At 32.3% G+C, this 15,726-nt stretch overlaps 3 protein-coding genes across 3 annotated transcripts in view; all 3 read right to left on the bottom strand.

The window, feature by feature from the left end:
- Positions 1 to 1,901: 1,901 nt before the first annotated feature.
- LOC112006413 (receptor-like protein EIX2) lies at positions 1,902 to 5,238 on the bottom strand. Its single transcript, XM_065768637.1, has one exon. The coding sequence runs from the start codon at positions 5,167 to 5,169 to the stop codon at positions 1,987 to 1,989; it is 3,183 nt and encodes a 1,060-aa protein (XP_065624709.1). The 5' UTR covers positions 5,170 to 5,238; the 3' UTR covers positions 1,902 to 1,986.
- A 6,704-nt stretch (positions 5,239 to 11,942) lies between these two features.
- On the bottom strand, positions 11,943 to 15,132 carry LOC112017511 (vacuolar cation/proton exchanger 5). The gene is made up of 6 exons (XM_024049969.2): positions 14,945 to 15,132; positions 14,597 to 14,713; positions 14,458 to 14,511; positions 13,405 to 13,521; positions 12,639 to 12,735; positions 11,943 to 12,539 (listed from the first exon to the last, which is right to left on the bottom strand). Exons 1-6 carry the CDS (start codon positions 14,996 to 14,998, stop codon positions 12,517 to 12,519), a joined length of 462 nt encoding a protein of 153 aa, XP_023905737.2. The 5' UTR covers positions 14,999 to 15,132; the 3' UTR covers positions 11,943 to 12,516.
- LOC136065452 (receptor-like protein EIX1) overlaps positions 15,010 to 15,726 on the bottom strand; it is a 7,793-nt gene continuing 7,076 nt past the window's right edge. Inside the window, exon 2 of the mRNA XM_065768639.1 lies at positions 15,010 to 15,073. Within this exon, the coding sequence (XP_065624711.1) occupies positions 15,010 to 15,073 (64 nt within the window). The remainder of the gene's footprint in view (positions 15,074 to 15,726) is intronic.

The raw sequence follows: 15,726 nt of genomic DNA, 5'->3' as shown, positions 1-15,726 counted from the left end.
TGATAAAGTCCTGTTTTACAAATTTAAGTGTTGGAATGAGAAATGATAGTTCTTGTTAAAGGACAATCATATACAGTTACCAAGACCTACCACAGGAACACCAACATTTGCCAAAATTACACCAAGAATGGATGAGATAGTCAGAAATGAAGTAGTCAGAAATAACTCAATGTCTAATGATTGGCAAAAGAAATGTAGCCATACTACAATACAAAATTGTGTATTGTTTAAAATTGTATGAGCTTAATGTAACCAAGGCATATGGTTGCAATAAAGTGCAGTTGAGTTTTATTGGAAAAACTAAAGGCACCAACATTTTCCATTACTAGTGGAAAAGAAAATTATATAGGATGAGGATATTAATGAATTTTACATAGGAAACCAAAGACAACTATATTGAAGCAAGTATACTTCACCTCCACCCAAAAAAGAGTGCGACAGATAATAGAAATATAATCTTGGGCTGCTTTACTAAAAAAAAATTTTAGAGGTTGTGTAAGTGTTTATGTACGCTATGTCCTACTGCATAAAGTGCAATATTGTGCCGCCTAATATCCTACTGCAAACACACATAGCTCAACTTAATTCAATGTGGTCTTGTCAACCACAGCTTTTTGGATTTCATTTTTCTACCATGCCAAACAAGTGTAAAAAAGTGTTGATAAATCTTTCCAAACAACATTAGAACCCCAACAACAGCACAAACAATAAGTTCACCCCACAACTCTCTCTCAATTCAATGACCTTCACTTATCAGAACCAGTAACTCAAAAAAATCCATACTGCAATTCAGAAAATCGTTAACTCAACAAAACCCCATTTCACCTAGACTAAAATGGTAAAATCCCTCTTCACCAAAACCTAATTTTATGAATATACATGAATATATATTTCAGATTTTTCTAATATACAATGAAGGAATTTCATGTAAGGAATATGGATGTCGAAGCAAAAAATGGAAAGAGTTGGCAATGTTATTTCAAAATATCAAAATTATAAACTCTGGAATCACAAAATCCAGTTTGTTGGAAGCCTCTTTTACCTGTAAAAGAAACTCACATTAAAGAGTTAGGATTCAAAAAAATGATTTCTGCAAATTACATACAAGCTCCTAATCAAGCCTGTTACGTGCAGTGCAGTGTGTCACCAATATGTTGCTAAAATCGAAATAAATGCAGCATAATTAAGGAATCCGATAGTTCAGTTTCCATACCTTTCAACTAAACCAAGAGTGTCAATGTCCAAAGGGAATATAAGAGAGACTTGGACATCATCAAAAATAAATCTCCAGTTACAATACCTCGGTAAAACAGGGAAATCCAAACATACTCATTGAATCAACAGTTTAATTATGTATTATCACCCACGTAGACATACACAATTCAAATCAACAGATACAGCCACAAAATTTGGAACTACATATAAAAAATATTGTAAATTATTTTGAAGCAAAACAATAGCATGCCTGCACAAAGTGTGCATTGTCACCTAGTTCCCAATAAACATCAAGGGCCAGGTGTTTCCCGAAGGAAGAAGAAGACTTTGGGGACCCACACTTCTTTCGCCTAAGATTTATTCTTAGATTTCTGTTGCAAGGAATCCACCAAATAGCCTTTGAGTTTGTTACAAAGAGCCCATTTAGTTTGCCGAGATATGCACAAACCTTTTTTCGCTGAGACTTTACAAAGTGATCAATAAGAGATTGAGAAATTGGGCACCATTTTAAGGTTTTGTATATTGCTTTTAATTGTTCAATTTCTAGTATTAATTGAAAAGTGATTTTACATTGTAATATATAAAGATAATAAAACTACAACTTGGATTGAAGTTGATATTCAAAAGAGAAACATCATATTCATATATGTCAATGGAATGAAAGTAGCTAATAATACNAAAGATCATATAGAAATCATCAATATATTGATTAATAAGATTACATGATACTTGGACCAAATATTAAGAATCTTACAACATTTACTTACAATGCTACCAAGTTTGTGTCACTACACCACTAAGCTTGTACCCTAGGTGATCTAGGAATTGGAAGTACAAAATTCTCCATTGCTTGTTCCAAAATAAAGGACCCACTACAACCCAAAACCCAACCACAAATCCAAGTGCCATACTTACAAAAAACCAATCCACCATTTGCCCACCAATATCCTTGCCCCATTTGTTTTCAATGTTTGGCTTTACAAAATGCATAGTACAATTATCAGTAAGTGGAGGTCCACAAAGCTTGTTTCCAAAAAAACTAGATGCATTAAGGCTCTGAAGCTGAGTGCTTGAAGGGATTCTCCCAATCAAATTGTTGTTCGACAAGTTCAAGTGGCTCAAAAATGTCAAAGTTGACATACTTTGAGGAATTTGACCTGAAAGTTGGTTTATAGAGAAATCAACAGATTCTATTGATCTCATATCACCTATATTCTCCGGGATCCTTCCAGTCAAGACATTAAATGACAAATTCAATGATTGTAGTCCTTGGAGACTAGCCACTTCTTTAGGAATCTCTCCTGACAAATTGTTGTTGGAAAGATCTATAAAATTTACCAGTTGAAGTGTGGTGGAATATTCACGAGATATTCCCTTAATCACAAGCAATGCACTTTCAAAAGGCCTAGAACTAGACTCAAACCACCAATTAATCAAAAAGAGGGGATCATTTGAATTGTTATTTCTGGCTATCATACTGAAATTGTTAACACATCTAGGTATGCTTCCAAACAGCTTATTATGTGAGAGGTCAAGGATTTGGAGTGAAGTTAGAGCACAAATTTCATCCGGTATTTGACCATAGAAATTATTGGAGTGAAGGCTGAGAATCATCAAGCTTGAAAGTCTATGTCCAATCCACTTAGGTATGCTTCCATCAAATTCATTTTTGCCAATATCAATAGTAAACATGTCTGTACAATTTTTCAACAAGGATAGAAGTTTTCCAGAGAATTTGTTGTTGTACAAATGCAAAGACCCAAGATTAAATAAAGATCCAATGGAGGCTGGAATTTTACCAGTGAAATTGTTGTTCCCCAAATTTAAGGCAGACAAGCTTTGCCACTTCATCCAACAATTACTTATTTTCCCTGATAAAAGATTTTTTCCAAGATTGAGAAATTCCATTTTTTTGGGCTCATTCATCTTGCAACACAAAAAGTGAGAAATAGATCCAGATAGTGAATTGCTAGAAAGATCAAGAAAGCTCAGATTAGAGGATATACAAGGTAATGGGCCTGTGAAGTTATTTGAACTCATATCAATCATTGGTTGATAGTACAAAATCAAAGGGATATGTGGAATCTCTCCATAGATTTGATTGTGAGAGATATTTAGATAAGAAAATTGAGAAGACAAGTTCCAAACGCAGGGAGGAATTGCATCTATAATCCCTGTGTTGGGTATGTCCAAGTCTGAAAGTTGCTTTTGTGAACAGAGCCATGAAGGAAATTTGGGCCCTAAATTCCATGATCCCAAAGCTAAAGAGTTGAGTTGAAAAGGAGGGATCCAATCGAGGCTTACTTTTAAAGTCAATCGATTTTTAGATGCATAAAGTAAAGTTAATCTTGTTAAATTGGCAAAATGAACTTCTGACACCACACCCTCCAACATATTTAAACCAAAATTCAAAGACTCTAATTTGGAGAGCAATCCAAAACTTTGAGGGACAATACCGTTAATTTGATTACTCTCAAGGTCCAAGGATCTCAAAGAGGAAAGATTTCTTATAGACCATGGAATTGGACCTGAAATTGAATTATACCCCAAAGAAAGGATGACCAGATTTTTAAATTGCCCAAGTTCATCAGTCAAATGCCCAGACAGTTGAGCACGATCCATTTCTAAGATCTCTAGTCCATTTGAAACACATCCTGACAGAATTTCGAAGATTTCAGATATCTCTTGACTGCATTTGTAGTATGACAATTTAATTTCCCTTAATTTGCAGAGACTACCTAAAGATCTTGGTACCTTTCCTTCAAGAAGTAAATTGGATGACAAGTCTATGCTAATGGCAGATGTTAGGTTTCCAATGGCACTAGAGATTGTACCCTGCAAAATATTTTCCTCAAGGTTGAGGAACTTGAGATGACTAAAACTATATAGCCAATTGGGAATTGAAGAGTTGAACTCATTCCAAGATAGATCGAGGTGCCTAAGTGTAGTCAAGTTCTGGAGATGAACAGGGATTGGACCTTGAAACTCATTGTTAGACAGATCAAGAGAAACCAGATTATGAAGACCAAAGAACCAAAACAGAATCGAAGTGTTTTCAAAACTGTTGTACGAAAGATCAAGAGTGGTGAGAGATGAGAAGTTAATACTACTGGGTATCGATGGTGGGATGAAAGCAGAAAGGCGGCAATTGGACAATCGCAACTCTGACAAGGAATGGAGTTTGCTAATCTCCTGTAGCCAATCAGAGGCTTTTCTAAGGAATGCAATAGTCAAATCAAGGTGTTGTAGTAAAGGAAGACCAGAGAGCCATTGAAGGTTCTTCACATATAAATAATTATTTCCATAATAATTATCTCCAAGATCGAGATAGTGCAAATTAGAGAGATTCCCAAGTTGATGAGGAATCAATCCCACAAATCCCGCACCTGAGAGATTAAGATATCTTAAGCTCCCCATAGAACCGAGGAATTTGGGAATGTGAGTACCACCGAAATAATTGCCACTGAGGTCTAAGTAAATCAAATGCTTCAAATCAAGCAGAGAAGGATTTATCTTACCGCCGAACACTGACCTCTCATACGCTTCCCATTGGCCATCATCATAATTTGTTAACTCGTCTTCCACAGGATAAAAGGTTCTGAGACGGAGTTGGATGACGTGACCGGTAACGTTGTGGCAGAGAACACCGACCCAGTCACAACAATCCACGTCAGATGCGGCAGCCCAAGAGGCAAGGCGGTTAGAAGGATCAGTAAGGTGTTGCTTGAAGTTGAGAAGGGCGTGTCGCTCGCTTTCAATGCAACGAACCTCAGAGTCGGCAGTGAGGAAAAAAAGGAGAAGGGTTAAAGTAACAGCTATTATTATTCTCAACAAGGAACCCTCCTTCATCATCATCATCATCATCATCATGCTTTTATAAAAATAAAACTGGTTTATGATTTTGTTATGTTCGGTACCAATGGCATAGGACTTATTTATAGGAAGCGGACCCATCCATCTTTTTGTATTGTGCTCGAGGAGTTTGTCTGAGCTTCTAGTCGGTTTTTTGATGCTTTGAATTTCAACCACACGTTAGGGATTGACTGACTGAGTAAGTCTGGTAGATGGGACTCTATACATATCAATTTTCTAACTTATGAAAAGGGTAACGCATGGTAACTTGATTGGTCAATATCTATTCATTACTTGTATTAAAATTTAACAATCTTTAAAATAGAATATATCTCACAGTAACTTAAGTCTCTGGTATAATGGTAGTGATTGTTTAGCAATAAAAGAGCCATTTGGATACGACTTATTTACTAAAATCTGAAAATTTATTACAAAAAATACTATACTAAAATCATTTTTAAATGTATGAATAGTATTGTGGAATCTAAATTTATATTGAAATCTGTGTTTATATGACTTTTGTGAGTCTAAAAACAATACCCAGAGGACCCGCAAACAAAACGTAGACGTGGGGATTTGGCAAAACGCCCAATCTAAACACACGCTTATTGTATCGTGCTCGAGGAGTTTGTTTGATGCTTTCAATTTCAACCACACATTAGGAAGCGAACCAATCCATCCATCTAAGTCTTGTAGATGGGACCCTCAATTTGGATACATATCAATTTTCTAACTTATAAAAAGTGCAACTCATGGTAACTTGATTGGTTAATACCCTAAACAGAATATATCCCACGGTGACTTAAGTCTCTAGGTATTATGGTAGTGGTTGTTTAGCAACAAAGTTTTTAAGGTGATAAACTGATAATATCACTTCTTGTATGCAAAAATTATATAATAATAGTCATAATAATAGAATATCGTGTAGACTTTACCTGAATCTTACATTTAAATGTTGCAAAGAAAAAGAGGACAAAAGTTTTATGTTATCATAGGCAAATACTCCTCATTGGAATTACAAAAACTAGGCCAGACTGAACTATTCTAAGGCTCAAAAGGTGAATTATCATAAATTGATTAATGGGCTGAGTTTGTCAATTCCACCCTTAAATCGTAAAACAAATTTATTGTATTGGACGGCATGATGATACAGTGCTCAAAATTTATAATATACTAGCTTGTAAGTTGTGCTTATGCATGAAAACATTTAATAATGGTGATAATAAGATTTTTTTTTTTTTTGAGAATACTAAATATATAATAAGATTTACTTAGTTGAGTGAATTAGTCATCTTAGATTTTCTTTGATATATATATATATATATATATATTGGACGGCATGAGCTTTTAAATCGCAAAACATAAGGTTAATTTTAAATCACAAAACTCAAAAGTCTTTCAGTTTGTTGGGCAGTCATTATCTTGTTTAATTAGCCAAAAAGTTTGAGGCATATATGTACCTTTTACTCAGACCACGATGAAAGTAAAATAAGAAAAACGAAAAAGATAGTACAACAATAAAAACAAATCTACTTCTTATTTTTCTGCAATTTAAAGATTAAAAAAATTTATAATGACTAGAGTACTTTTTTTTTTTTTTTGGCTGAATAATGATTAGAGTACTTCAAACATTAAAAATAGACCACGATGGGATCCCATTAAATCAATTGGGTCAGTGCCCTGTCTTTTATTTATTGTTTTTTTTTTTGTTTGTTTGTGCGTGCAAGCTATCAAAGAGATGCAACTTTGTGCAAAAACTTCCCTAGTATTGATAAAGGTTCTTCATTTTCTCTCTTTCTCTGTTGCTTTTCCCATAACTCCTTCAAAGTATGCATATTGATGAAGAATAGTATTTTAAGAAGTACAAAATAAAGATAAGTTCAAATAATTTGTTTAATGTGAAATCCTTCATTTCTTAGAGAAATCTAATCTATACATGGATTTGTGACAATCCGTTTAAGATTATTAATATATTACTAAGTTATGGACTATATATTAATAGTCATTGGTAAATGGTACGATATCTTCTTGGTAAACTATTACAAGTTAGGGATTGACTGACTGAGTAAGTCTGGTAGATGGGACCCTCTATTTGGATTAATATCAATTTCCTAACTTATGAAAAGTGCAACACATGATAACTTGATTGGTCAATATCCATTTATTATTTGTATTAAAATTTAACAATCTTTAAAATAGAATATGTCTCAGAGTGACTTAAGTCTATGGTATTATGGTAGTGACTGTTTAGCAATAAAAAGGCCATTTAGATACGGCTTATTTATTAAAAAATAAAAATTTATTACTGAAAATATTGTACTAAAATAATTTTTAAACGTGTGTATAGTGTTGTGGAACGTAAATTTATATTGAAATTTGTATTTAGATGACTTTTGTGGGTCTGAAAGTAGTACCCATAAGACCCGTAGACAAAACGTAGACGTGGGGATTGGGCAAAACGCCCAATCTAAACACACGCTTATTGTATCGTGCTCGAGGAGTTTGTCTGAGCTTTTAGTCGGTTTTTTGATGCTTTGAATTTCAACCACACGTTAGGGATTGACTGACGGAGTAAGTCTGGTAGATGGGACCCTCCATTTGGATACATATCAATTTTCTAACTTATGAAAAGGGCAACGCATGGTAACTTGATTGGTCAATATCTATTCATTACTTGTATTAAAATTTAACAATCTTTAAAATAGAATATATCCCACAGTAACTTAAGTCTCTGGTATTATGGTAGTGATTGTTTAGCAATAAAAGAGCCATTTGGATACGACTTATTTACTAAAATCTGAAAATTTATTACAAAAAATACTATACTAAAATAATTTTTAAATGTATAAATAGTATTGTGGAATCTAAATTTATATTCAAATCTGTGTTTATATGACTTTTGTGAGTCTAAAACAACACCTACAGGACCCGCAAACAAAACGTAGATGTGGGGATTGGGCAAAACGCCTAATCTAAACACACGCTTATTGTATCGTGCTCGAGGAGTTTGTTTGATGCTTTCAATTTCAACCACACATTAGGAAGCGAACCAATCCATCCATCTAAGTCTTGTAGATGGGACCCTCAATTTGGATACATATCAATTTTCTAACTTATAAAAAGTGCAACTCATGGTAACTTGATTGGTCAATACCCTAAACAGAATATATCCCACGGTGACTTAAGTCTCTAGGTATTATGGTAGTGGTTGTTTAGCAACAAAGTTTTTAAGTGATAAACTGATAATATCACTTCTTGTATGCAAAAATTATATAATAATAGTCATAATAATAGAATATCGTGTAGACTTTACCTGAATCTTACATTTAAATGTTGCAAAGAAAAAGAGGACAAAAGTTTTATGTTATCATAGGCAAATACTCCTCATTGGAATTACAAAAACTAGGCCAGACTGAACTATTCTAAGGCTCAAAATGTGAATTATCATAAATTGATTAATGGGCTGAGTTTGTCAATTCCACCCTTAAATCGTAAAACAAATTTATTGTATTGGACGGCATGATGATACAGTGCTCAAAATTTATAATGTACTAGCTTGTAAGTTGTGCTTATGCATGAAAACATTTAATAATGGTGATAATAAGATTTTTTTTTTTTTTTGAGAATACTAAATATATAATAAGATTTACTTAGTTGAGTGAATTAGTCATCTTAGATTTTCTTTGATATATATATATATATATATATTGGACGGCATGAGCTTTTAAATCGCAAAACATAAGGTTAATTTTAAATCACAAAACTCAAAAGTCTTTCAGTTTGTTGGGCAGTCATTATCTTGTTCAATTAGCCAAAAAGTTTGAGGCATATATGTACCTTTTACTCAGACCACGATGAAAGTAAAATAAGAAAAACGAAAAAGATAGTACAACAATAAAAACAAATCTACTTCTTATTTTTCTGCAATTTAAAGATTAAAAAAATTTATAATGACTAGAGTACTTTTTTTTTTTGGCTGAATAATGATTAGAGTACTTCAAACATTAAAAATAACCACGATGGGATCCCATTAAATCAATTGGGTCAGTGCCCTGTCTTTTATTTATTGTTTTTTTTTTGTTTGTTTGTGCGTGCAAGCTATCAAAGAGATGCAACTTTGTGCAAAAACTTCCCTAGTATTGATAAAGGTTCTTCATTTTCTCTCTTTCTCCGTTGCTTTTCCCATAACTCCTTCAAAGTATGCATATTGATGAAGAATAGTATTTTAAGAAGTACAAAATAAAGATAAGTTCAAATAATTTGTTTAATGTGAAATCCTTCATTTCTTAGAGAAATCTAATCTATACATGGATTTGTGACAATCCGTTTAAGATTATTAATACATTACTAAGTTATGGACTATATATTAATAGTCATTGGTAAATGGTATGATATCTTCTTGGTAAACTATTACAAGTTAGGGATTGACTGACTGAGTAAGTCTGGTAGATGAGACCCTCTATTTGGATTAATATCAATTTCCTAACTTATGAAAAGTGCAACACATGATAACTTGATTGGTCAATACCCATTTATTATTTGTATTAAAATTTAACAATCTTTAAAATAGAATATGTCTCAGAGTGACTTAAGTCTATGGTATTATGGTAGTGACTGTTTAGCAATAAAAAGGCCATTTAGATACGGCTTATTTATTAAAAACTAAAAATTTATTACTGAAAATATTGTATTAAAATAATTTTTAAATGTGTGTATAGTGTTGTGGAACGTAAATTTATATTGAAATCTGTATTTAGATGACTTTTGTGGGTCTGAAAGTAGTACCCAGAAGACCCGTAGACAAAACGTAGACGTGGGGATTGGGCAAAACGCCCAATCTAAACACACGCTTATTGTATCGTGCTCGAGGAGTTTGTTTGATGTTTTCAATTTCAACTACACATTAGGAAGCGAAACCATCCATCCATCTAAGTCTTGTAGATGGGACCCTCAGTTTGGATACATATCAATTTTCTAACTTATGAAAAGTGCAACGCATGATAACTTAATTGGTCAATACCCATTCATTACTTGTATCAAAATTCAACAATCTTTAAAACAGAATATGTCCCACAGTGACTTAAGTCTCTGGGTATTATGGTAGTGGTTGTTTAGCAACAAAGTTTTTAAGGTGATAAACTAATAATATCACTTCTTGTATGCTAAAATTATATAATAATAGTCATAATAATAAGATATCATGTAGACTTTACTTGAATCTTACATTTAAATGTTACAAAGAAAAAGAGGACAAAAGTTTTATGTTATCATAGGCAAATACTTCTCATTGGAATTACAAAAACTAGGCTGGACTGAACTATTCTAAGGCTCAAGAGGTGAATTATCATAAACTGATTAATGGGCTGAGTTTGTCAATTCCACCCTTATCGTAAAACAAATTTATTGCATTGGACGGCATGATGATACAGTGCTCAAAATTTATAATGTACTAGCTTGTAAGTTGTGCTTACGCATGAAAACATTTAATAATGGTGATAATAAGTTTTTTTTTTTTTTTTGAGAATACTAAATATATAATAAGATAGTTTTACTTACTTAGTTGAGTGAATTAGTCATCTTAGATTTTCTTTGATATATACATATATATTGGACGGCATGAGCTTTTAAATCGCAAAACATAAGGTTTATTTTAAATCACAAAACTCAAAAGTCTGAGTTTGTTGGGCAGTTATTATCTTGTTCAATTAGCCAAAAAGTTTCCTTTCACTCAGACCACGATGAAAGCAAAATAAGAAAAACAAAAAAGATAGTACTAACAATAAAAACAAATCTACTTCTCATTTTCTGCAATTTAAAGATTAAAAAAATTTATAATGATTGGAGTACTTCAAACATTAAAAATAGACCATGATGGGATCCAATTAAATCAATTGGGTCAGTGCCCTGTCTTTTATTTATCGTTTTTTTTTTGTTTGTTTGTGCGTGCAAGCTATCAAAGTGATGCAACTTCGTGCAAAAACTTCCCTAGTATTGATAAAGGTTCTTCATTTTCTCTCTTTCTCCATTGCTTTTCCCATAACTCCATCAAAGTATGCATATTGATGAAGAATAGTATTTTAAGAAGTACAAAATAAAGATAAGTTCAAATAATTTGTTTAATGTGAAATCCTTCATTTCTTAGAGGAATCTAATCTATACATGGATTTGAGACAATCCGTTTAAGATTATTAATACATTACAAGTTATGGACGGTATATTAATAGTCATTGGTAAATGGTATGATATCTTCTTGATAAACTATTATCCAAGAGTAATCACTAAACACAAACTCAAACTTTATAAACAAAATAGATTATTTCTAAAGAGTATGGACAACGGACCATTCCTCATAAATTCATAATGTTTTGCTGTTCAAAAGACTTTTCATCATGTCGTTAATGCTAGGGACCAACTCTTTTAGTTGTGGAATTGATCCAGTTGAAGCTTTTCCAAAAGAGGCACTTCTCCTTTGTCTATTATTTGAAAATATAATTGTATACCCATGTATTCTTCATTACAGATAAGAATTATCTAACCATGAAGACTTAAAAGCACTTTTAATGGATTATTCATTAAAAAAAAAAAAAGTAACAATTGAATACTCAATACTAGTATTAATAATTGCTCACCTCAACACATGCTAAAAAATATTATTTTTTATTGGATTCGTACTGGGTACTTTCTTGAAGTTTCGTGGAGAGTGAGCATTATCTCCTCCCCCAATATGATAAAACCTAATACAACTTTGAATTCAATAAAACCCAATATTTTTATCAAAAAAGTACAACATATGACATATCTTCTTCTTCTTCTTTGTCATCAAGCATCTCAAAAATAAAGATACAAGAGGAATCCAATTCACATGCTAATCCACCTAGCTACAAACAGCTACCATGCTGCAAATGTAATTCATGTAAAAACTTACTACACATAAGCATCTTAAGTGCGGCCATTACAACATATGGCAGACATGATTGGATAAGATTTATTAAAATAAATAAATAAATAAAACCCTAACATTACAATGATTTTTTTTAAGGTAATATTTTATAATATCCCAAAACGAAAAATCTAGCACCAGTCCTGATGGTTTCCTTATGTTCCAAAATCCATATGATGATTACTTTATACCTTCAAATGAGGTGTACAACATAACCAATCAATTTTGTTGGACGCATGCCCCTCAAAATGGAAAGGTACAAGTTATTTTAAAAGAAGAAAAAAATATCTCAATTCTCTATAATACACTTCTCTCTTGCAGATCCAAGTGAACATTTGACATCTAAGAAGTAGTTGAGGAAGAGAGCACATCAAGATACCGGTCAAGTCATTCACTGACAAGCACAAGCAGGAGGGTGGAAAAATGTAACGGTTGAAAATTCAAAATAAATACATTAGAATGAACCAAAGCTTTTGGTGATCGATCTCTTGAATCAATAGCTCCTTTGACTATGTTTTTGGTTGGTTGTCATCTGCAGAAACATATACATCAGTTATAGTTTCTAATATAGGTATTCATAAAATGATGAAAATTAAGCATGAAAAGCTTAAAGCATTAATGTAGAACTGACCTCCTTGAGAAGGATCTTCATGTACAAAAAAACTTGCGGCAACTATCAGATAGCAAAGAATAAGCATAAGACCTTTAAAATAATTAGAAGTTCCTTCCTGCAAACAAAACATTTGGAACACATAAGAATTTGTGTACTAAATTACAAAAAGATAAATAACAATCATGAAAATGGAATCCACAATAATTAAGAGACAAATTATTAGCACAAAACTTATTTAAAAAACAATTGAGCAAACAAGAAAACTCAGAAAGTATTTGGAACTTATTTAAAATGCTTACTAGCCTCTTCACAGGAGCCATGCATGTGTTCAAATGTTTTTTTTTTTTTCAACAGAAAAGCATAAGTAGTTATAGCTCATAAGCACATGCATTTATTTTTTATCAGAAGAACAAAAATAGTTAAAAATAGTAGTTAGTGCAAAAAGTGGAGAGTGTGGGAAGTTACTATGGTTACTACTTCTTCTAGTTATAATTTAGTTTGTATTGTGTTCTAAATTTTAAATGTGGCCTAAAAAATTAGGTGTTTGACATATGTTATTTTCCTTAATTGACCCTATTATTCAAAGTATTTTTAATTTACTCTGATTAATGTGAGGGCATTTTGGACCATTTAAAAATTGGACACCAAAGAGTCATATTCTCTTTAATAATAGAGTTATTCAGCTTATACAAAAGCATACCATGGCAAACATTATTTAAAATGCTTCGTTCCCTTAAAATCATTTGACCAAACTATAGGCCCTTTTTCTCACCGAATTACAAACCTGCAGCATGAAGGCTACGACTAAGACAGTTATGAAAAGCGTTGCTGTCTCGAAAAGCCGAAAGTCTAAGTCCATACGTTGCCCCATCATCCAACCAACAACTACAGAAAAAAGAATCTGCAGCAATAGAATAATGATTTTAGCAGATATTGACACCAAAAAAGAAACCTTCAATAAATTTATACTAAACAGAATACTCATCAGTACAAAAAGAATAACCTTGTATGAATGACCCTTCCAAAGACAAAATGAATCATACAAGATCTTCTTTTCCTTATTTTCTCTAAATTAATCTCTCTTTTATTTATTTATTTATTTATTTTTTGGACATTGTTTTAATTTGTCTGAAGGCTTTCTTGTTTGAGCCACAATAAACATCACATCACAGGCAACAAAGATCACACAAATCAAATTCATGTAAAGAGGTCTGAATAGGAGCATATCGTCGAAAGTGTACAAGTTTCAAGCCAATAAAGGTGGCAACAAAAGCTGCTCAGATAGAAGAAATTACTCATGATAGTAATTATAATAATCACTAGCTCTCTTTTCCAATTAAATAGTTTATCCATTTGCTGGGACAGCCAATGAGGTGAAAAACTAAAGGCTGAATAAGCCTAAATTCCCAAATTCTAGAAGATGGCTGGTTTTGATAGAGATTGAGACCTCTGTTATATTCACTTTTGTCTTGGAGGAAAGAGGACCAGGGAGGGGAAGATCATGCTCCATTTACTAATATACTTTTAGCGATGAAAGAGATATTTTAGCAGAACTTCAAAGCAGCTGAAGAACAAGAATTAACATTTTCTTGTTCCTATGAACTTGTCAGTTAATCCCTAAAAAAGAATACATCTAGTGACTCTTGAAGAACATAAAGTTTAGAGGATATATTGAAGATTGAAACAATTTTCTATTTCAGTGCTTAAAATATTTGTTTAAATGCAATTCAGATTCAAAAGTAAAAATACGAAATATCACTCAAGTCAACAAACTCTTATATTTTGGAAGTACAAATATAAAATAGCTTTAGAAGGAACCCATCTGGTTAATGCTTACCCCAAACATAGATATCTGCGTTGATGATCCTATTGCCACTCCTAATGAAATGTCCTGTGAAGAAACTCAATTATTAAAACTAAATTCTAAAAAATAAAAATAAAATAAAAATGATTGAAATGAATGTCAGAAAGCTTACGAGCTTGTCTTTCATGTCAAACATAATAGCACTTGCATGCTCTGCGGCATTCCCCACAATTGGGAGCAAAATAACACTAATAAACGCAAGTGGCAGATTCCATGCAATAGATGTTCCCTGCAAAACGACCAAACCAATCAGAATGTTCATAAATCATTCAATTACAATAGCAAAATGGTCATCTTTCTCATAGAAACTATGGAAATCCCAACACTTTGTAATCTGAACAACCATGTCAAGTGAGTACAATCACCAATATCAAAGAGAAGAGGCAGCAGAGTAAATGAAAAGCAGGGAAAGAGAGAGTGGGGGAAGGGGGGAGGGGAAGGGAGGATAGAAAAATGGTACTTGGATTGGTGAAACACTTGTGAGGGTTTTGCCCATTTCACCAAGGTTTAACATGAGCTTTCAACCTAATGCACACCTGCTCCTTTGCCAGATTTATTGCCAGTCATTGGATAAGAGTCAAGTTGCTTTCTTTGAAGTGAATATATTCATTGGTTTACGAATTAAAGGCAATTTTTTGCACGTAAAAATATCTGGAATTTCACAAGATTTCTATAAATAGTTTTACTCGTGGGTTCTAATTAGCTTAATTGGTAAAATTTTTAATAATTGAAAAAAATATCTGAGATTTAATTTTTATCTACACCAAAATTTAATTGGTATCTTGATCTGATGATAAAGATTTGAAACTCTGAAACTCTCTTAAAAAAAAGTAAAGTAACTTACGGCATGAAAATTGTGACTAAGGGTCCGTTTGGTTAGAGGAGTGAAAAAGTAAAAAGATAGAAAATGGTGAGAAAATGGAAAAGTGGGAGGATAGAAAAAATTTTAATTTCTCTCTTTTTTGTTTGGTTGGGAGTGGAAAAATAAAATGATGGAAAAAGTGAGTTTATATAAATTTACATGTGTACCCTTATTAAAAAATGATGTCCAATTAAAACCGAAAAAGTGATAAACAACCAAGAAAAATCAATCACCTAAACTTATTAAAAAATAAAAATTATGTCCATAATAAAAAAATAAAAAAAATCACATCAACAAAAAAAAGAAAAAAAGAGTCAGGCAACGTCCCAAAAAAAAAAAAAAAAAAAAAAAAAAAAAAAACAAAAGGAAAAAAAAAAAAA

This window comes from Quercus suber, unplaced genomic scaffold (assembly GCF_002906115.3).
Source record: "Quercus suber isolate HL8 unplaced genomic scaffold, Cork oak 2.0 scaffold_980, whole genome shotgun sequence".
Taxonomy (NCBI): domain Eukaryota; kingdom Viridiplantae; phylum Streptophyta; class Magnoliopsida; order Fagales; family Fagaceae; genus Quercus; species Quercus suber.
Note: the sequence above shows the minus strand (reverse complement) of the source record. Positions and strands in the feature narration are given on the sequence as shown.